We start from the raw sequence: 21,446 nt of genomic DNA, 5'->3' as shown, positions 1-21,446 counted from the left end.
GAAGCAGAAAAAAAGAAGAAGGAGGAGAAGAAACGACGTCGCAAAGCAAAAGTGCAGTGCGTCCGAAAGAGGAAGAGAAAAGAATGGGAAGAATGGGAAGAGGAAAAAGAAGAGCAACGCAAGGCAAAGGAACGCAAACAAAGACAAAAATCTCACCTTGCGTCCAAAAGGGCAAAATGAAAATGGAGAACAGCGAGCTTGCGTCGACTAGGAGGCGCCCAACACCCAAGAAAGAAAATGATGATCTGTGGATAGAAATGGGCTTCTTCCCTGCGTCGACAACACTACCGGATTTCATCACCAGTGTTGTGATGCAGCATGGGTGGGAAAATTTCTGCCAATGTCCATCCATCATTATTCCTACGGTAGTGAGGGCCTTCTATCACAGCCAGCTCCTTGACACCGAAGATGCGGTGATCATTGAAGGGAGGGTAGTGTCGTTCAGTGTAAAGGATATCAATAAGCTCTATAAGTTGAAGAATCTCCTGGAAGCACCGGGTAACAAGCTAATTGATGATCCTAAAAAAGAGCATACGGAGGATGCGCTGAAGGTATTAACGCAACCGGGCACCAAGTGGTTGGTGTCATTAACAGGCATAAGAACCTTCGCCTCTAACAAGCTGCTCCCAGAAGCGCGACTTTGGGTTTATTTGGTGAAACGGCGACTCATCCCAACAATGCATGATAAAACAATTTCAAGGGATCGAGTTATGGCCACATACTGCATAGCGCGCAGCATTCCAATCGATGTGGGCCAGCTCATTGCGAAGCAGATTCGAGCTTTTGTTGGCCTTGTGAGAGGTAAATACTTCTTCCCGTGGAAAATTTCGAGCCTATACCTCCCTGTAGGCGTAGGCATTGACGAAGAGCCCATGCCTAAAGTTCACGGCGTCATCCACACGAAGATCCTGAGAATGCTTCTCAAGGATTCACCACATTGCCCCGAGCTTCCAACAAAAAGGCCTCTCATTGATCTAAATGCACCGCAACCTCCAAAACCAAAGAAGCAGCGCCGCAATGATAAAGGAAAGGAAAACGTCCAAGAACGATCACCGCAGAAACAAACTAGTCTACCATTGGATCCTTTACCTTTAATCATTCGCCCACCAAGCCCTCCAAACGAACCCCTTTCCCCTCTTCCCTAACAATTCACAAACCTCCTCCTTGCTCCTGACTCCAACCCTGCATCTCCAGTAGCGTTCCCCCACCATCCATCTCCACCTCACTTTTCACCCCCATCGCCGCATGTTGATGACCCACACAATATGAGAACAGGCTCTTCCGCTCAACCTCAAACTGATGTTGGTGAAACATTGACGGTGCAACCCACTACCGCATCCCTTGCTGCTACCTTAACCGATATGCAGGTCTTCTTATCTCAACAGCTTATCTTCTTCCACCATGCATTAATGAAGTTGCAAGAGAGCAATGCAGAGTTGCGAGGCAGCAACATAATGTTGCGGCAAGCGATGGTCAATATTCAACGCAACATCTTTACCATTCACTTGAACCAAAGACAGATGGTTGAGCGCAACCATGAGTACTTTATTTTCTTAATGACATATCTACATGGTCCCATGGTGCCTCCACATCTACAACAACCTCTGCAATTTCAAGAAGCGCCACAAAGAGCTCCTCCACAACATCCTCCTCATCAAGAGCCCTCGCAGCAACTCTAAGTTTGGGGGTGCACCACCTTCTCCACAATTTTGCAATTTTTCTTTGCGGCCATTCATGTTTTTTATAGAAATCTATACCGTGTATTCTTTTGTACATACTTACAATTTTGTGTTGCGATGTTTATAATTCTTTGTGTACTTAGACAAATTTTATACAACTGAGTAATCATTCTTTTCTTATACGTTGGCCTCTTTACTTTTATCATCCTTTGTCAATTTATTGCGGTAATTCTTTTCTTTTCTTTTGCATTGTTTATTTGTGCTGCCATGATGAGTAGTATGCATACCCTTAGCAAAATTTCTTTATACGTTGTATTTTCTGCCTAACACTTAGACAATTCATCGCAATAGCTCTGCTTTACCTTCTCTATTACAAGACTCTGCTCAAACATTCTTTTCAAAATTTTGACTAAGTATTTTGTCTTTTCTGTAAAAAACAATGCAATGAGGACCTTGCATATCTCTAAATTTGGGGGTGGGGAAGGTCTGAGCAGATGCGGCAATATCAGGCAAATGCGTTCATCATTGTCAAAAAAAAACATAAAACTCCGCTGTCAGCACAAGGGAAAATCCCAACCTGATAAGAGTTAAGTCGTGAAAGGAACCTACTCGTAGTTGGATGTTCGCATGACACCCGTGTAAGCAAGCCAAAACGAAGGTAGGTTTCCAGGATCGACGCAATAGGAAAAAAAAAAAAGGAGAGAAAATAAGGATAAAAGAGACAACTCCTCTGACCAGCAAAAGTAAAACTTGGCTGAGGATTAAGAGTTGAAGTTGAGCTTGGTACACAACCGAAGTTGGATGCTCGCATGACACACGTGGGAGCAAGCCAAAACGAAGAGTGTAACCATGATCAACATTCTCTATACGATGATGCAAACCAGGCCACCGCATAAAAGAAGCACTTCGTTGTTTTCGCAAGAAGAGGTAAAATATTATTCTCAAAACTAAAAGGGAACTTTGGGTAGAGGTTTGTTTTAGATAAGAATAAAGTATAGCATGTTGAAGAATTGTCAAAGGATAGAAGGAACTTGCGGTGTTGAGAAATTATATAGAGGTGGAGCATTTAGAGTAGTCGATCGACACAAAATTAAGATAGGAGTTGAGCTGAATTGCCTTAGTCGAGGATATGCTTGAGGACAAGAATATATCTAAATTTGGGGGTGTGATAACTTGTAGAAATACAAGTTATTTATGTTGTTTTATTTAGATTATGTGGCAAAAAGAAGGAAAAGTTGTGTCGACCATATAGAAATTGGCTTAGAAATACGAAAATTGTAAAGTGTCGTGAACACACCCGCTAACCCCATTGCGATGGTGAAATGGAATGCCCAAGTCTTTGTTTTGCAGGAAATAGGTCACCGTATGCGATAACCGCTTAAGGACAAAAATGAACAACGCATCCACATTACATGTGGCAATCAATCAAGAACGAAAAAGAACACCGCAATTGCAGGGCATGCGACGATCGATCAGAAACTCAAACGATCAACGCATTTCCACCGCATGCGGCAATCGATAAAAGATCAAAATAATTACACCGCATGCGGCGATCGATCGTATATGTGAAGAGCAACGCATTCGCAAGGACTTCTGACAATTGTATAGCTTTTCTGTTGTATGATTCTGACAAATTGATCATAAAGCAGAGCGGACATTTCCACCAAGCCATGGCAGGAATTATCATATTTTCAAAATGGGACCACTAATACAGAAGGAGCCAAGGTCTATAAATAGCTTCCTCAAATTCAATAAAAAGGAGGCTAGTCTGAAGAGACAATTTAGAGAAAGACAAGACAAGATTGAAAGGTAAGTCTCTGAGCAAGAAATTATTTCCATACCCGAAGAAGAAACTATGTGCGAAAGGTCACTTCTACCTGGAATTCAAGCCTGAAAGGGAAGCTTTCCACTCCATTTCTTCCACACACCGGCAAGCACAACGTCTCCAATCGGGATCTGTGTCAAGACATTGACACTCTTTTCGTATTTGTTCTTATTTTCCATTCATCTACTGTGTTCATCTTTAATCCTTCATTTACTATCTGTACTAAACGTTTATCCTTAGATTTTAATATCATTATTGTAATCATTGTCATTTCTCTATCCTTTTCTATACATTCATCATCCATTTTCTCCATTATGTGTAACTAATCCCCAGGGTAGGGGGAAGGATTAAGCAAGTGAGTTAATCTTTGTTAAGGAAATCGGCTGAGTTTAGCTGAAGCATGCTCGATGGAATCTTCACCTATGAGAGCAAAAGTGAAGATGTTATTCCGCCGATCGAAAGAAGGTTGGAAGAATGCATTAACTAAAGCGAGAAGTATTTCTAGAGATGGAAACAACCTTGCGTTCATCACGTTCATCCCTGTTTCACCATAAACATATGGGAACGCGGCCGATCACTGAAAAGTGTAAGCCAAGGGAAAGCAGAACCTTAGTTGTGTCTTCAACGAGATTGACGAACTTGCGATGTCCTTTCCCTCAATCCATTCTCTTTCTGATTCACTCCACAAGACTTGCCACCACATTCACTAGACACTTTTGCACATCTTCACAACCAGTCCTCAACCTGTATACTAATAGTTTATTCAGTTATTGTATCACCGCAATTTATTTTACTTACCATCGCATTTTATTCTTTACCGCAATATACTTTTCATCGCATTTTACTTTTCGCAAACCAATTCTTTATTCTTTATGTTTAACCGGTCACATATACCACATTAGTATCGCATTAATTACAACAATCCCCGTGTTCGACCTCAGATCACTCTGAGAAACTTGCATTGGAATTATACTTGGTTCCAGCGTAAAAAAAACTTGTGACACGCACTACACGAACGCATACTACGAAGCATTTAAGCATCATCGCATACATTTAGAACATAGTATCGTAATATCATAATTCACAGCGTGCATAATCACAAATCATTCAATCATTCATTCAATTTTATTTTGACAAAACACAATATAATCATCTGAAATTGCACTTCTTCTCTCTATAGTAGATCTTCTTAGTGGCACTTCTTGAGGTTGTTGAGTTTGAACTTCAAGTTCAACAACAGGGACTTCAATGTTGTCTTGTTCTATATTTGGTTCAATAGTGAAGTCAGGAATTGGAATCTGGACATCATTTATAACCACTTGAGGAAAAGAAACTAATTCCTCTGGATTCTCTATTTAGAGATGTGACCTAATCGTTTGTGCCATAACATAGCGGAATTCTCATTTAATTTACGCTTTGTACCACTTAAATTAGATAACAAGATCTTGTTAAATGAAGCAAAAGAATCAAGCATATATAGACCATTGCCACTTCTCTATATTAGTTGTATTTGGTTGTTCCTCAATAGAAGTAGGTTTATTAGTCCTTAATGCAAGGTCCAAATCTACACACCCGAGAAGTATCTCTAGGCTTTCCTTCCAAATCTTGAAGTTCGATCTATTCAACTTAGGGATTGAACTCATATTTCCAGATATTTGAGTAAGACCAACTGAAACAATAAAAAGCAAAACATATGCTCACAATTAAATTATAATAAAATAATTTCACATATGTGATGGGCCACTTTTAACAAGATACCTAGCACAATATTGATGTCCAACCTTTGGGCAAAAAATACCAACTGTAAATGGTACTCTCAACGTAGTAATCAAAGTATTGACAATAAACTCTGTCAAAAAATAGCTTTTCTTTGGACCGACTATTTTTTCACACGAACAATCCTTATAATTGCCACATACTCATTACCACATGCATACCCACAATTTGGCCAAATAATTATCTTCCTTTGGGCCAATAATTATTCGCATAAATTCATGAATATGCACGTCTTATATTTCATAATTAAACTAATATAGATGATAGAGGCTACTTTGGTAACATATTATTTTTTACCAATTCAATCTAAAATATAAGACACAATAATATAATAATTATATTGTACAAAAATAAAGGAGGAAGAACATCAAATAGTCTTTACCAATATTCACTTAATAATTGCATACACATAATACAATTAAAGCAACATAAACATGTGAATATCACCAATATCATCAATCAAATTTAAATTGAAACCACAATATGATCAATTAATCTTTGAATCCACAACATGATTAATCAAATTCAAACTTAAATCCACAATATGATTCATCAAATTTAAACTTATATTCACAAATGATTAACCAAATTTAAGCTTAAGTGTACAAAATCATCAATCAAAATTTAAATTTTAAATTACAAAATTAGCAACCAATTCGTAATTGTACATTAGTTGCCTACATGATGATTAATTTCGACTGATCCATTATTAACAAATTCAAAATCTTCAATCAAATTTAACCTTAAAACCCACGTAATATCACAAAATTCATACAATTAAAACCAACTAAAATTCACCGAATTTATCCAATTAAGAAGTTTTTGGGAAAAAGAAGAAAAAAAACTTAAATGGATTTTTGATGGTTCTCGGCAGTTTCTGTAATTGAAAACTCATGAAACCATAACCGGCCATTGAATCACCTACAATGCCGATTGATCATGGGTTTTCATGGTGTGAGGTTTGTGTTGTGTGTTTCAACCCAATGAGGGATTCAATTTATTTTTTTGGAAATTTATTCTTTAATTTTTTTAACCAAAATCAAAATTGAATCACAATCCCAATGGAAAACAAATATAAACCAACAATCTAACATGAAAAAAATGCTTTGATACCACTTGTTAACATAAATACTTTAAATCTACTCTAAATGCTCTTAGTGGGATCTCTCTCTAGATGAGATTCAAGAAAGGTGCTTATTGTTTTGGTAGATTGGGTTCTCTTTATATACTAGTTCAATTAGGGTTCTCATTAAACCCTAATTAACTAGGAATGAACTTCTAGCCATTAAGTCCATATTCAATTAGGAATCTAGGGCCTTAATTAATTAACTAGGAATGTGATAAATTATTAATCTACATACATAGTCCATACTTTAATTAAACATATTATTATTTAAATATGTCTAACGAAAACATTTAGGTCATAATATTTGTAACTTATTGAAAATCTAGGTGTTCAAAGTGTTGGCATAACAACAGGTAAAAAAATAGTGTAAGAAAAATATGCAAATACTTAGTATGTGCACCTTTAAAGTTCACTTAAAATTGGAAGGAAAAAAAAACGGTAGAAGAATGGTAGAGTCAAAAACATTTAATGCACGCAAATATTTTGTATTTGCAACTCATCCAAAATCTATTAAGTGTTGGAAATAAAATTAAAAAAATGTAAAGAAGGCTTTAATAAATTTTAAAAAAAATCTAAATATCGATGTTTGCAATGTTACATTGAAAATTTCCCATTAAAAACATTATTTTATAAGAGGGATAATGGCACATTTCTTCTCTCTTTATTTCTTTTGGTTGAAGGTGTCTACATATTTTCGACAAAATTAGGAACGCTTCCAATGCTAGTCTTGCAAGAGCTAGTATAAACAATGGGCTCTCAAATTGAGAACCCTTCAATTTAAAGGAAGATCTCTTCAACCTTTTTACTCATGACGACAATCAAGCATTTGACAAAATACTTGACAATCACCATGTACTTTTTAACTCTTTCTTGATCTTGCAAAACTCAAATCGCTCATCCACTCTGTGCTCTTGGAAACAATCAACAACCTAAAAATTATTGTGTTGCGTAAGTGGGAAAATCTGAAGGGAAGCCATGTATGGGAGCTGACAAAACATCATTGCACTGGAAAATACAAGAGAATAGAGTCATAGGTCTTCGACTACCATAATTTTTGTTATGCATTTGGCTCTGTTGAAGGATCAATACTTTTTTTCTTTACATTGGCATTTGGTACTGAGAAGATCGTGATTTGTGGACATAGTGAAGTAATTTAAGAGAGAATAAAAATTAGAGTTTGCTAAAATTGTGGAAAATATAATCAACCGTAATATGGAAGCATTAGATTTGGGGGACAAAGTTGGAAAAGTAAGTAGGGAGATGGGGCCTTCCCTATCAACGTACTGACCATAAATCATAAAATTTAGAAAAGGGTTATTTATCCAATTAGGGATCTTTTTATGGCTATTTTGTGCAATTTGTCTATTAAAAATGATGTAATTTAGAAAACAAATGGGCCAAAAGATGAGGAAAAAAACAGTGGGCCCAATTTCGAAGGTGAGAGTAACATGAAGCCCAACTTGTAAAACAAGCGTGACACAGAGAGAGAGAGAGAGAAAAGGTACACAGGAAGTTGGTACAATTCACGTGATTCCAAACTTTCAGACCCGGGTCCACTTTTTCTGACCCAAACCTGCTCCATTACTCGCCCATCCTCAACCCGGATATTATTATTACTGTAACCAAGCACCCAACTTTCAACGTCCCCGGTCCAAAAATCCACGGTCCTTATCAAATCCCGCGTTTGATAAATCCCCACCGTCCATTATCCTTCTCGTGATTCTGCGTATGCCGAGTCATACCTGACAGCCAATGAAAGAGCGCCAAGTGGCGAGATGTGATAGGATGAAGGCTTGTGCGTGTCCACGTTGACGATGTGGTCCCTCGGGGGTCAGGTTTGGGTACGGTGCTTTTTTGATGTGTCGTATGCAGAAGGCACGTGAAACACTGAACGACGAATTTATGCGCTGACACGTGTTTGGTAGCACGTGCCATTCGCCCTACCAGATCTCTGAATTTATAATTTATACACACATATGACTGCCAATATGGGTGGAATTATGGGATAAAATAACTTCCCCTCCAAAATTACATTTAAAATTTTGTTCAACATAAAGTATGGTTACATTTGATATATTTATATTTATATTATACCCTGGAGATGTTAATTTTTTTTAGTACAATTGAGAGAGAGGAATTCGAATCACATACCTCATGATTACTAACATAGTCGTATGCCAATAAAAATCAACTTTACCGAAGTTATTCACTAAAGATAAAATTCAAATTTCATCAACGAGATTTAATCTATTAATCAAAGACATGTTCGAGCAATGGCCAGCTTAAATATAAGATATAAATACTACTATACTTATGAAGTTATATATTTTATATCTACTATACTAAAGAAACTTTCAAAATTCAAGCCAGAATTTGAAAACTAAAAACTAGCTTAAATAACAAATAGGTGAACATCGTAATAAAGTTGTAAGCACAAATTTCAAAAACATAAAATCGAAATTGAAATCTTTGTCAAACAAGACTTAAAGTGATGCATTCGAAATTTCAAATTTTCAACAATACTCTACCTTAAACCATCCTAGGTTGGCCTAGTAGTAGAAATGAAATATAGTTCTTAATAAATGGCTAAGAGGTCAATAGGTCAATCTATTTTGACCATCTACCTATGAATTAATTTCCTAAAATAGATTAATCAAATTGAGTGTAGACTGGCTCAGACACTCACTCACAGATATAAAATTAGAATTTAATCAACAAATATATTATTCCAATCCAACCTGCCTACTTACATACATGGAATAATATTTTAGATGAGTGGTTATTGAGGTTTCTAATCCATCCTCACAAAATCCTACTACTATTTTCACATGTCTAAAAGCTGCAAGGCTAAACCATAATGTTTTAAAATGTAATGATTGTAAAAACCTCATTATAAGCAACCTATGTAAGAGTCAAATGTGAACATCATCACTTAGAGCAAACTTAAAAGATTATAATCAACATGTTAAGTGACTACATTATTGTTACAAATAAATTAATTAAACAAGTTACAATTCTCAATGCAATGCAATCAATTAAGCATGGCATTTCCAATCAATTCACATCTTTTTATTTTCCTTTTCATTCAACCATACTTCTGTAAATTCCATATAATCAAAACTTCTAAATATCAAACCTTTTTTTAATCATAAACATTCTCTTCATTCCATTAACATAAACTATAAACATAGCTTTGAACGTAATTAAGTAGAATATATATATTTTTTTAAAAACTCTTTTTGATTTTCTCAATATTTACTAAAGAAATCATCATCATCACTCAGCCCAACAAAAAGTCCTTTGTTTTCTTTCTTTTTGAAAGCCACGTTAAAAGAGGCCTTGCTCTGCAAACGATCTTCTCTTCTGCAAAATCTCCATTTCTTCCTCCCTTTCATATTCTTTCTTCTTTGCTCTGATTATCTCATTGCACATGGCTTTTGAATCACTGGTCTTCATGTAATCATTTTACCCATCTCCTCCTTTAACTCCCATCTTCTTTTTTCAACCCAATTTTCCTTTCTCTTAAAACCCACCATTCTCTGCAACTATGACCCTTTGCCATTATTAGAAGTTCTAGCACGAGAGGGAAAACAGAGTGGGTTTTTTTTGTTATTACTCTACTGGGGTTTTGTTTTAATGGGGGGTGAGCAAAAATGGGGGGCTATAGCGCCGGCGTTGCCGGCGGTATCACCGTTAAACCCTGAAAGAGAGGAGTATTGGAGCCGTTTTGATGATTCGGTTAATGCGGTGTCGTTTGGGTTTGTAGCTACTGCCATTCTCATCTCTATGTTCCTTGTTATGGCAATTTTTGAGAGGTTTTTAAGACCTAGGTCGCCGGCGGCCATCGGACGGCCGCCTTCTGATCTTGAAGCTCAGATGGTGTTTGATGGAAAGCCTCGTTACCCATCTCCCAAGGTTTTTGTCTTTTCTTCTTTTCTTCAACTGCATGCTGATGGTGGCTTACATTTTGTTTGCTCTTCAAAATTACGATTCATGTTTCTTCTTAATTGTTTTGTTTTGAGTTTTCTTTTAGTTGGTTGGCTTATGGGTAAGTTGTGATTTGTGAAGCTGATTTGTTTGTGTAAATGATTTCATTATCTTCAAGAATAATGGCATAGCTTGTTGGCAGTTAGTTCCTTTAGTGGGCTGAATTATTGGTCTTTCTAGTTATGAGCTGTTTTGTTGTATTTCATAATCTAAGCATGAAACTCTTTTGAACTTTTAAGACTTTGGAAAATCATATTCACCACCATCTTACAATATTACAAGTTTATTTGTTTATCATCTTTTGAATGGATGAATCCCATGCCATTTTCTTAAGCTTTAGAGTTGTAGATCAATGTCCTCCTTGAAGTTGTTGTATAGTATTTGTTTGTTATGGAAGTTTGTTGTGGGGCCTTAGAGTTATAATGTTGTGGTGTTGCTTCTAATTTAAATGGTTTCTGCTTTTCCTTAGAAACGTTATTTGTTAACAAGGTGATAAGATCAGGACCGTAGTTTTATCTGTTTCTGTGCAAAACCCATCCTTAAAAGGATCACCTTTTTTAAAAAAATAATAAATTCTTTCGGTGACAATTAATAATGTTTAAACTATTTTCAACTTACTTTATCATGGTGAAAAAATGCAGCTGATGAGATTGGTATTTTAACGAGGTATTTGAGAAATGTCTCTTTTTCATTAGGAATTGAGTTGTGGCTCGTTGTGCTACTAGTTTTTCTAGTTTTTTCTTCCTTCAAATCGGGAAGATTTTAGGAAAAGTTGGGTTGCTATTTTTCTCAACTAAGTCTGCGATGTTATTATTGGTGACCTTTTATTTTTGTTACTTAAAAAAAATAAAATAAAACTGTTTTCAAACAGTTCTCTTCTGAAAATTTCTATACTAGCTCTGTTTGTTAACATTAATACAATAGTTTTCCTCATTCTAGATTTTAAGGATAAGGGTCCACAGCATGTAGGTAGCATGTGTTTTTGTCTCAACTGTTATAGCAATCCAACCAGAATAAAATTTGATAGGTAAAACACATCCAGAAGGCTTTAAAATGTGCAAGCTGCTCTTAATTTTTTAAGTATTAGTCGCTTTTGAAGCTGTGCCAAATGACATTTTAGAAAGAACAGATAATTCAAAGTTATCTCGATGTAACAAACTTTGTCAACAATATGATCCTACACCATTAAATGCATTGTTCATATCAAGCAAGATATAGCACAACTGTTCATAAGCCTTTAGGTGCAGTAGCAAGTTATTTACAAACATAATCACATGCTATGTTTCCCTTTCTGATTACACTATAGTAATGTGCACATATTTTTTAAGTATTTTTTTTAGCTTTATAAAGTGTCTCAAAGTCTCAGCTGGCACCATTTTCAATATCTTTCCTACATTCTATGAGATATACTTGTACCATACCAACATGTACAGCTGAGTTTGGTTGGGAGAGTATTCAAAGATTTGAGTAATAGTTAACAATTTTATTGTGTTGGGAAAAATACTAGCAGAGTAGAATGGTATTGAAATAGGAATTCCTGGATCATTCAGAATCTACTTCCACTAGTTTGTGTCCTATTCTTGCATCTCAAGTATGATAAAGTTGTCCTCCTTTTTGCTTATAGGCCAGCTATTTTCAACTGAAAATCAGAATGGTGATCATTATTATGAGTTTTCTTTCTTGTTTGAGGACATTTGCTTTTAGTGACCATCATGTTTGATCATGTGGCTTATCTTTCTCTTCACAAGGGGAAAAAAGGCAAAAGAAAAAGGGAAAAAGGGTTCAGACAAGCATTAATGTTCTATTGGAGTGAGGTTTTGATTCATCTATCTTTTAATCAAATTTATAATTCTATACAGTTATCAACAGTGGCTGTACAGTGTTCAAGTCATTAAAATCACTCTTTCTCTCTCTCTTTGATGAACAATATGCTACAGAATTCTCATGCAAAAAAACCTTCTTTATTGCATCTGTCAAGCATGCTTAGTCATTTGTAGACGATGACTTTCTTAATCAGAACCATTATATTAGTAGCTACTTTATTCCTGTCATGAAATATACTTCTACTGATAATTAGGGAGTAGCAGTCAGCAGAGAAGCAAATTTTAGGTTTAACTTTGTACCATTGCGATTGACTGATTCATTTTTTTTTTTACATGATTTATGTAGATGACGGTTTACGCTCGGGGAGTATCCGTATTGATGCCGGGTGAAGAAATTCCTACCTACATTGCTCACCCTGTTCCTGCACCTTGTCCTCCAGAACCCATTTTGAAGCCTCTGCATCAACATAGCTTGAGCATCTGTCCATCATCAAGCTTAACATCAACCTCCGACATCAGTTGACCTGAAAAAATAACATCACAATAGAACAAGGGTCACCCCACACTTGGAATGAATTTCAGCTCATTCTGACTTGCAACTTGACATTCTAAAGTTGAAAACATGGTGAAAGTCACATCACTTCAGTCTCTAACTTCAATATGTAGAGAGGCCCTGTAGGTTATATTTGATGATGTTGATTTGGGCCTTCTCTTGGCCCCCCACCAAATTAAAGAGAGGATAAAAATGAATGATTGTTGCAAGCTGGGTCAGCTCCTGTAATCCATGATTAGTACCCTGATTGTTATGTTCATAATGAATCCCATGCCTCGTTCACTGACATCAAAACACATGGTTAATTATCCACACAATTCTACCAACCATGAAAAGAAGTAAAACGTCAGCATCGAGAACACAAATTAAAGAAGAAAATTAACAGAAGATGACCATTTAAAGTTCTCAAATACTGCTTCTTACATAATGACCATTATTATCAGCATTTGCAAAAGAATTATACTAGTTTTTTGTGGGCTCTTTCATTTTTACTTCCTAATATAGCATTATCAGCAGACAAATAGAGATGATGACTCACAATATTGACAGAAATCTTCGTGCAAATTCTCCTTGGACTTTGTGCTACTTTTGTTGACCCCTCTGTCTGGAGTGCTTGGGACAGCACAGTCCACAATGTAACACATAGAGAAAAGAAAAAGAGAAGCGTTTCAGTGTTAGCCCCACCAGAGAAGACATAACCTGTACTCCATGCATATTCAATACAAACAATGAAAAAAGATGATGAAAGGAAAAAGATTTCACTTTTCCCAAAAACAATAAAAGAAAGATGCCAACTTGGAGGACCATTTGAATTTCAGATCCCCATAGCAAGTTGGAATCTCAAAACCAACGAGAAATTCTAGAGTCAAAACATCCATGTTACCACTTACCATTTACAAAAAAGAGGCAATCCAAGTAAACGGCAAGCAATCATAATAACTACAGAAACTAACCAAGTCTTGTATACAACACATTTCCAGAAATTTGACAAGAAATCAACACCAACCCAATACACTAATCTGCATTAGAATCTACAGAAAGATGAAACATTCAAGTGAGACAAGTGGATTTTCGATGGATTCATTTGGAGGCTGAATTGCATCATCCATTGGCTTCTCCATCTTTCCTTCACCTGTTTTCTCGGTGGTCATTGTCTCTGGTTGGTCCCCAGCTTGTCCAGTCATTTTCATGCCACTGCTTTTCATATTCCCTGTCTTATTCGTTTCTCGAACTGTTCGAGTTGCTGGTGACCTCGAACGGCGGCCATGGCTAACTCCAGATTGTTGCTCGTGCCGCCCTCCATTCAGCTTCCTGGTCCTTGCCTCTCTTGATTCTGTCGTTCCATGTGTGTACCTGCAATTAACACGAGACTTCTTCTCTGGTAAAAGTTCAGCAGGTCTCTTTGTTGCACATTTGTCTCTCTGTTCTCTTCGGTATGATGCGTCGCCGGAGTATGGCCGCTTTCTGCGAATCTTCGGTTTTGTATTTCGACCAATTTCTCTGCTCTTACTTGATGCTTCATCCCCTTCCCTTTGCTCCGAAATGGTGGTCGCCATTGACATGCTTTCGCTCACATTGCTGCACCATTCTGTAACCTGAGATGTCTCCGAAACTGAAACGATACTTTCCTCCCTTTTGCTGAATGAACCATCCATTTCACTTGCTTTTACTTTCAGCTCGGAAGACTTGTTCTTTGGGACTGTTTGTTGTACGGTACATGGCTTAGCAATGGGAGTCTCTGAGAGGACTTCTTTGACGGTTTCTTCTTCCGGGGTTCCATTGGCTGGGATGTTCCCAACATCAGTGTCGAACCATCCCGGTGACGGAGGTTTAGCAAAACGATGATGCTTATCCAGGATATGAGGCTGACCTCTGTCCAAGGCTCTGCTACAGCAACAACCCATAGAGTGGTGAATGTCGAAAATGGGAATGGAGATGGAAGATAATCGGAATGAGATATTAGAATTTGAAATTTTGAATATAACGTTCGAGGGTACTGAATTTTGGGTGGGAAAGGAAAGCACCTGGGCGAGACCCTCCAGAAACAGAGAGTGGAGCTGTGGCAGAGTTGGCAGTGAAATGGCTCGACGCCCAGTACCAATGTAGAAGAAACTGTCAATGCGTGTTTAATACGGGGCAGGGGATTGGCTTAAGATATAACTTGAAAATCAGACGGGAATCGTAAAAAGATGTTTAATGTTCACTTGACGTTCCTTTTTAACGTTCTTCTATAAAACATATATATATACATATATATATATATAACCACTCTACAGAGAACTTTACATCTTTTCCTAACCTTATCTTCTGTAGAGAATGAGGACTAGAGAAGAAAATTACCAGAGCCTTTATGTCAACTCGTTCACAGTTGAACCTGCTTTTGCATTGAAATCCAATAATTGAGTTTTTGTATGAACAAGCAAAATGGTATAGACGTAAACCTATACAAATAGCAAATAAATATAATTCCAATTCCGATATTACAAGAACAGCGATACCCCCACGCTGATCAGCAAGAACAGGAGGAAGGGGAGATGTTATTAAGCAGCAGAGCAAAATCTATGGCTACAGTGAATGATATACATCTGCAGCGGATAAGGAGCACAAGAATTTGACAAATGCATCAAATCAAAAGTCCAATTTGCCAACGTGTCAACTTACATGCAACATGGTTAAATTATGTAGGGATTGTTGGGGACAGATGACCAATAAAAATGGTAACAATAATCAAGGTCGGGTAGGCTGTGAATTAGAAGCTGCACGATCTGATTCAATCATTGACTTGATATAGAATTCTCCTGCCTTGTATGAAGACCTAACCATTGGGCCAGATGCCACATACCGAAAACCCTGCCACAACCAAACAAAAAATGGATTTTTAGATAATTGTTGCTCCCTCAAGGAATGGCAAGTAGTAACTTCATCCATTAAAAAACTATTGATCATGTAATACTTGATGGTAGAGATTTCCTATAAACTTATAAATGAGGGTTATGCATAACAGTGTGAACTAGTATATGCTTTAAGGTAAACCATGGACTCCCTCAAACAATTCAAACACACATAAAATTACAACGGTACAATGCAAATGAAAGTTATTCACTAGGTACAAATCCAATAGGATCTGTTTGGATTGAAATTGTTCTAGAAAAAGTTTTATAAATGGGGAAAAAAAAAAGTAAGCACTTTGTAAGTTGATTCGTCCTAGTTTGATGGGAAATTACACAATAGCATAAACTTTTTTAAAAAATCAAGTAGACTTTAGCCTTAAAGGACTTGATTAATCAATCCCTTGCAGAACAAAGAAAACAGTACACGATCAAAATGTTCAAATAATGAGAAATAGAGCGTACCATTTTCATGCCAAGATTTTGATACTTCTCAAAAGCCTCAGGAGTAATGTATTCTGATACAGGCATATGGCGCTTTGAAGGTCTCATGTACTGACCAAACGTCATCACATCAACTCCAGCTGCTCTCACCTTCTCCATTGTTTGCACTACTTGGTCTGGTGTTTCCCCACAGCCCAACATAATGGAAGTCTTTGTAAGTGTTCCAGAAGGAGCAAACTCCTTGGCCATAACTAGAACATCCAATGATTGCTTGAAATTAGCACGGTGATCCCTAACTGCCCCCTGAAGCTCTTCAACTGTCTCTATATTGTGAGCAAAGACGTCAAGGCCCGACTTTGCAACTTTCTCTACACAGCCAGTGTCTCCTCGAAAATCAGGAACTGCAAAAAAAAAAAAAAAAAAAAAAAAAAAAAGAAAAATATCATCATATTGTACAGGGAAAAATTCCTTAGTTGGACCGAAACTGGATAAAATAAGGCTCTCTAAAATCAAGGATCCTCCAATGCACAATGAACATGACACAGTCATAGGTAAAAGAGACTAGGGAATTAGTACCTAATGCCTCAATCAGCATATTTGGCTTCAAAACCTTAAGTTTATGCACGGTCTCTGCAAAATGACCACTCCCCTGATCGGGCAAATCGTCACGATCAACACTAGTGATGACCACATAATCCAAACCCCATGATGCGATTGCCTCAGCAACATTTGTCGGCTCATTTGGGTCTGGTGGAGGTGGAGTCCGTGAAGTCTTCACATTACAGAACCTGGAGTTCAAACAATCCCAAAACAACAAGGGAATGAATAGAAATTTTGTGACACTGAGATGATATCAAAGTAATCAACAGGATCATTTTCTATGACAAAAACAATCAGTTCTAGATACATTCTCGCTCCCCACTGAACTATATATACGTTGACATTATACACAATAAAATAACCAGAAATTACGGTTCTTCAGTCGTTAAAAACACGTAGGCAATTAAATAAACATAACGAAATGGAATGAATAGATTGAATTATTACTAGCCTGCAACCACGGGTACAAGTATCGCCAAGAATCATAATCGTAGCAGTGGCAGTGCCGGTTTCTCCACCAGACCAGCATTCCCCTAAATTAGGGCATTTAGCCTCCTCACAAACCGTATGAAGCTTCAATTCGCGGAGCTTCTTCTTAATTTGAACATACTTCTCACCACCAGGCACCGATTCCTTCATCCATTTAGGTTTAGGAAGGGGCTTCTTCTTCGTACCAACTTCCACAGAATACGAATCAGAAGATTGCAAGTCAACGAAGTCGGAAAGTGAGGGGGACTCGGCGGCGAGTCGTTCCCGGAGACCGGCCAAAGTGCGGGGGAATTGGGAGGAGGTAGCAGAGGCGGAGGTGGAGGAAGATGAAGAAGAGAAGGATCTACTGACAGATTTGAGGATTCGAGTAAGGCTTTGGCAGCGTTTGTTCATCGTGGTTGGCGATCTCGGAGAGAAGCCTAACCGGAATTTGGGTGGCTTCGGATTTGGACAGTTGAAGGGCGTTCGTTTGTAAGGCGTTTTCAACCATACGAAAAGGGATTATTGGGCTTCATGATAGAATATTTGTGGCCCAATGTAGAAGTGGGCTTGACTTCATCGATGGGATGGACTAAAATTTTGGGTTTCTACATGCAAGACCACCGATATTTGATAAATGTCTTAAAATTTGAACTTTTTTCAAATACGACTTTTAGAAATGGTTTATTTTGTGGTAATCTTAGATTATCCTACATGAGTATCTAGATTCATTTGATTGTAATGCAGTAATTTTAAAATAGTCAGACATCTAAAGATATCGAACATCCTAAAATTCCTCCATTATAAGCATCTCCATCTCCATTCTCGTTGAAATAATAGGTTTTCAAGATTCCCTACTATCATACGTCCATAAAATTACAATTCTTACCTTTATCTCTAATTAGTATAATTAGTCACCACATTGTTTTCTTTATCTTGCCACTTTTTAATTAGGATTCATTTGCATAGAGCCACTCACATGTAACTCTATTGAATTTTGTGCAAGGTATTTTCACATTCCTCTTTTTTACTTTTTCTCCGTTTTGCAACCCCTTTCTAACTTTCTTCTTAGTTTTTTCTACCCCTTCACTTTTTTTGTTATTGGTATTGTATATTTAATTTTGATCATATGTTTTTTTTTTTTTTTTCATATGAGATTTATGTTGAAACCTTACTTTGAAATTGGAGGTCCCGGTGTAGAGATCGTTTTAGATTATGTTTGTGTATTTTCTTTATTAAGACTAGACCATAATTAGGGTTAGTTTGTGTATGTATGTGTTTTTTTTTTAGAAAAAAATCTTGATTGTGTTTTTTTTTTATTGAGTCCGTAGCACAATTTAGAGTCCTTTGTATTATTATTTTTTTTTAAAAAAATATATTTGTTCTCCTTGTTGAGTCTTGAGTCAAGACCTTATTATTATGATGTGATTTTCATTTTATCAAACTTTAATTTTGGAAGTGTCTATAAGTTCTTTTAAACTTTCGATTTTTTTCTTTGAAGTTTTAAAAAATTTCTAATAAGTTCTTAAGCTCTTAAATAAAATTAAGTATCATAGATTCTCAAATTAAGTGAAAACCTAGTTATATTGTAAAATACTACAACAACAATAATAATAATAAATCGACAGAAAGTTCAACGATGGAATGAAGATAAAAGTTTTTTTTTTTTTTTGTTAAAAGATTAGATTTTGTGTTCAAGTTTGTTTCAAAATATAAAAAACCTACAATTGTTTGGATAGAAAGTCCAATGATAAAATGAAGAATTTTTTTATTTATTATTTTTTTTTTGTTAAAAGATCATATTTTTTATTCAAGTTTGTTCCAAAATATATAAAATCTACAATTATTTTGATAGCTAACGATAGAATGAAGATAGAAAATGCGTTTTTTTTCTGTTAAAAGATTGGATTTCATATTCAAGTTTGTTTCATCATATATATATATATATTAATTTCTTCCAATTAGATGGTGTATTTTCATTTTCTTCCAATTATATTTTCAATTTTAATTTTTGAAAATTATTTTTAATTTGTTATTTCCTACTAATTAGATCATGTATTTTTTATATACCTTTTATTATTATTTTGTTTTGTATGTATTTTTAATATTTATATTTATTATTGAAACAGTATTGATATGATGGTTTTTAATTGAAGTTTTCTTTTTTCTAGACATTTACGAGGTAAATTTAGTATTCATATTGTTCATGTTTTAAAGCTTATTTATGAAAAGTATATTTATATTATTTACATATATGGATCATCTTACTTTGGATAATATTGTGATAATGTTAATTTTTGATATAGAACAAAATATTAAATTAATAAAGATTAATTTGTTGGAAAAAAACAACATATAAAAATAAAATTAGATTAATAAAAAACCAAATATGTTTTATGAATTCGAATTATATTAAAATAATGAGAAAAATACATGAATATTCGTATGGGCATTATTGGAAGACTATGTAAATTGAAGACATTCACATGTACAAGTCTTACAAAACAAACGTAGTTATTAATAATTCTCAGACATCTATAAAACATATTCCTATGAAACAAACATGACTTTCTAAAGATTCCAGGCGAGGCATTTGTAATTGCAGTTATCTATAATTCCAAACATCTAAAGATTCTAATAATTTACATTCCGAAAAAATAAATGGCCCCCTTAGAGTTAATTTTGGACAATTATACCATTTTTCATCTATATATATCAATTTTTTAATATATTTTTTTTTATTATTTTTCGGAGTTATTTTAATGATGTAGAGAGAAAATACATTTATTATATAGAAAGAAAATGTATTTAATATAATTTGTCTCATTTATCAATTGGAGAGAGAAAATACATTTATTGTAATTTTTTCCATCTTTTAATTTGGAAAAAATACATCTAATGAAATTTTATTTTATATTTACGTTGGTTTTCACGTATCAACTTTTTTTTTTTTTTTTTTACAGATTAATTGTTATTTTGAATATACTTTAGAATATTTCGTTAGGTATTTGAAAATATTCTAACCAATATATGAAATATAGTACAGTTCATACATTAGAGATTGACTTAATGTTTAACATAAATCACAGTATAAACCAATATATGAAATATACCAAAGTATATAAATCTTCATAAGTTTCATTTACACCACAATATATATATCATAATACATGGAGTCTAAATAAAAAAAGCACTCTCATTTATATCAAATAAACGAATACATATACCATAGTGTATATCAAATTTCATACAGAAGCTAAAAAGAAGGTACATATGTATCACGGTATGTATAAAAAAATAGAAAAAAGATAAAACTAAAAGTCGAATTGGGGTCGTCGTTCGTCTACTCCAAGTCCGCCGTCACCGTTCATTTACTCAAGTCTATCATCGTCGTTGATTTGCTCTAATCCATCATTGTCGTTCGCCTGCCATCATCGTTGTTGTCGTTTCGTGCTCGCCTCGTCGCCAGATCGCCCATGCCATCTATCTCTCGCCTATAACTCACACCATCAGAAAGAGAAAGGAGAGAGAGGAGAAAGAAATGACCTTTAAGCATGGGGGAAAGAAAATATGCATGGGGGATAGAAATATATATATATATAATGTAAGTGAGGATTAAATTATAAATAGTCACTGATATTAGTGAAAATAGAAAGATCAATAGGTTTATTTTTACAAAAGATGAAATGTCCATGATAACCTATTTTTATGACTTTTTATGTAGAAATCCCTAAAATTTTTCTTAGATAACCTTAATTATTATAGCTGATTTCGTTATGCCCTAGCCTTTTGATTATTTGCAACCTTACCCCTAAATAAATTTGTGAATTTATGGGCCGTTTGGCCCACCGGGTGGAATTAACAGGTTTGTGTATAAATGTAAAAAGTAAAGAAAGCTGAGAATGTGGAGTTATTCCATTAATGTGAAAATTAGAGATGGGTCACTTTCACCTTCTTATGTTTAGCAATTAAGACATCTATCTTATGTATAGGTACATGTTTTTTTTTCTATCAAGATGTTAGAGATTCGAGTATCCATGCACCACAAGTTGTTTAACTCAAGAAAATAAATAATAACAAATAAAAAAAATCCTAACATATTAGACATTTACACACTATCATATTTGTACATTTATCTCTTAGTTTACTTTAAAAACTATTGACATCTATCACTCTTAACTGACATTGAAAATTTGGAAAAATATAATTGAGTGGACGAGGCATTATTTACTATCTTAAAGAAACTTGAATAAGTATTACAATTTTAAGATATATGT

At 35.3% G+C, this 21,446-nt stretch overlaps 3 protein-coding genes across 3 annotated transcripts; 1 reads left to right on the top strand and 2 right to left on the bottom strand.

Annotated features, from left to right (window-relative positions):
- The first annotated feature begins 9,490 nt into the window (after positions 1–9,490).
- LOC120077851 (uncharacterized) lies at positions 9,491–13,063 on the top strand. The gene is made up of 2 exons (XM_039031927.2): positions 9,491–10,321; positions 12,563–13,063. Exons 1-2 carry the CDS (start codon positions 10,043–10,045, stop codon positions 12,737–12,739), a joined length of 456 nt encoding a protein of 151 aa, XP_038887855.1. The 5' UTR covers positions 9,491–10,042; the 3' UTR covers positions 12,740–13,063.
- Positions 13,064–13,685: 622 nt separating this feature from the next.
- On the bottom strand, positions 13,686–14,951 carry LOC120077414 (uncharacterized). The gene has a single exon (XM_039031296.2). It carries the CDS (start codon positions 14,671–14,673, stop codon positions 13,801–13,803), a length of 873 nt encoding a protein of 290 aa, XP_038887224.1. The 5' UTR covers positions 14,674–14,951; the 3' UTR covers positions 13,686–13,800.
- A 165-nt stretch (positions 14,952–15,116) lies between these two features.
- On the bottom strand, positions 15,117–17,669 carry LOC120077850 (lipoic acid synthase 1). The gene is made up of 4 exons (XM_039031926.2): positions 17,153–17,669; positions 16,678–16,889; positions 16,123–16,502; positions 15,117–15,619 (listed from the first exon to the last, which is right to left on the bottom strand). The coding sequence occupies exons 1-4, from the start codon at positions 17,581–17,583 to the stop codon at positions 15,497–15,499; spliced, it is 1,146 nt and encodes a 381-aa protein (XP_038887854.1). The 5' UTR covers positions 17,584–17,669; the 3' UTR covers positions 15,117–15,496.
- Positions 17,670–21,446: the final 3,777 nt, after the last annotated feature.

Source organism: Benincasa hispida, chromosome 5 (assembly GCF_027475165.1).
Source record: "Benincasa hispida cultivar pf3 chromosome 5, pf3_genome.v1.1, whole genome shotgun sequence".
NCBI lineage: Eukaryota > Viridiplantae > Streptophyta > Magnoliopsida > Cucurbitales > Cucurbitaceae > Benincasa > Benincasa hispida.
Note: the sequence above shows the minus strand (reverse complement) of the source record. Positions and strands in the feature narration are given on the sequence as shown.

Coding starts and splice junctions, on each gene's coding strand:
- LOC120077851 (XM_039031927.2), top strand. CDS start 10,043: ATGGGGGGTGAGCAAAAATGGGGGGCTATAGCGCCGGCGTTGCCGGCG. Junction 10,322..12,562: donor CTCGTTACCCATCTCCCAAG/GTTTTTGTCTTT, acceptor TGATTTATGTAG/ATGACGGTTTACGCTCGGGG.
- LOC120077414 (XM_039031296.2), bottom strand. CDS start 14,673: ATGGGTTGTTGCTGTAGCAGAGCCTTGGACAGAGGTCAGCCTCATATC.
- LOC120077850 (XM_039031926.2), bottom strand. CDS start 17,583: ATGAACAAACGCTGCCAAAGCCTTACTCGAATCCTCAAATCTGTCAGT. Junction 16,890..17,152: donor ACTTGTACCCGTGGTTGCAG/GCTAGTAATAAT, acceptor TTTGAACTCCAG/GTTCTGTAATGTGAAGACTT. Junction 16,503..16,677: donor TATGCTGATTGAGGCATTAG/GTACTAATTCCC, acceptor TTTTTTTTGCAG/TTCCTGATTTTCGAGGAGAC.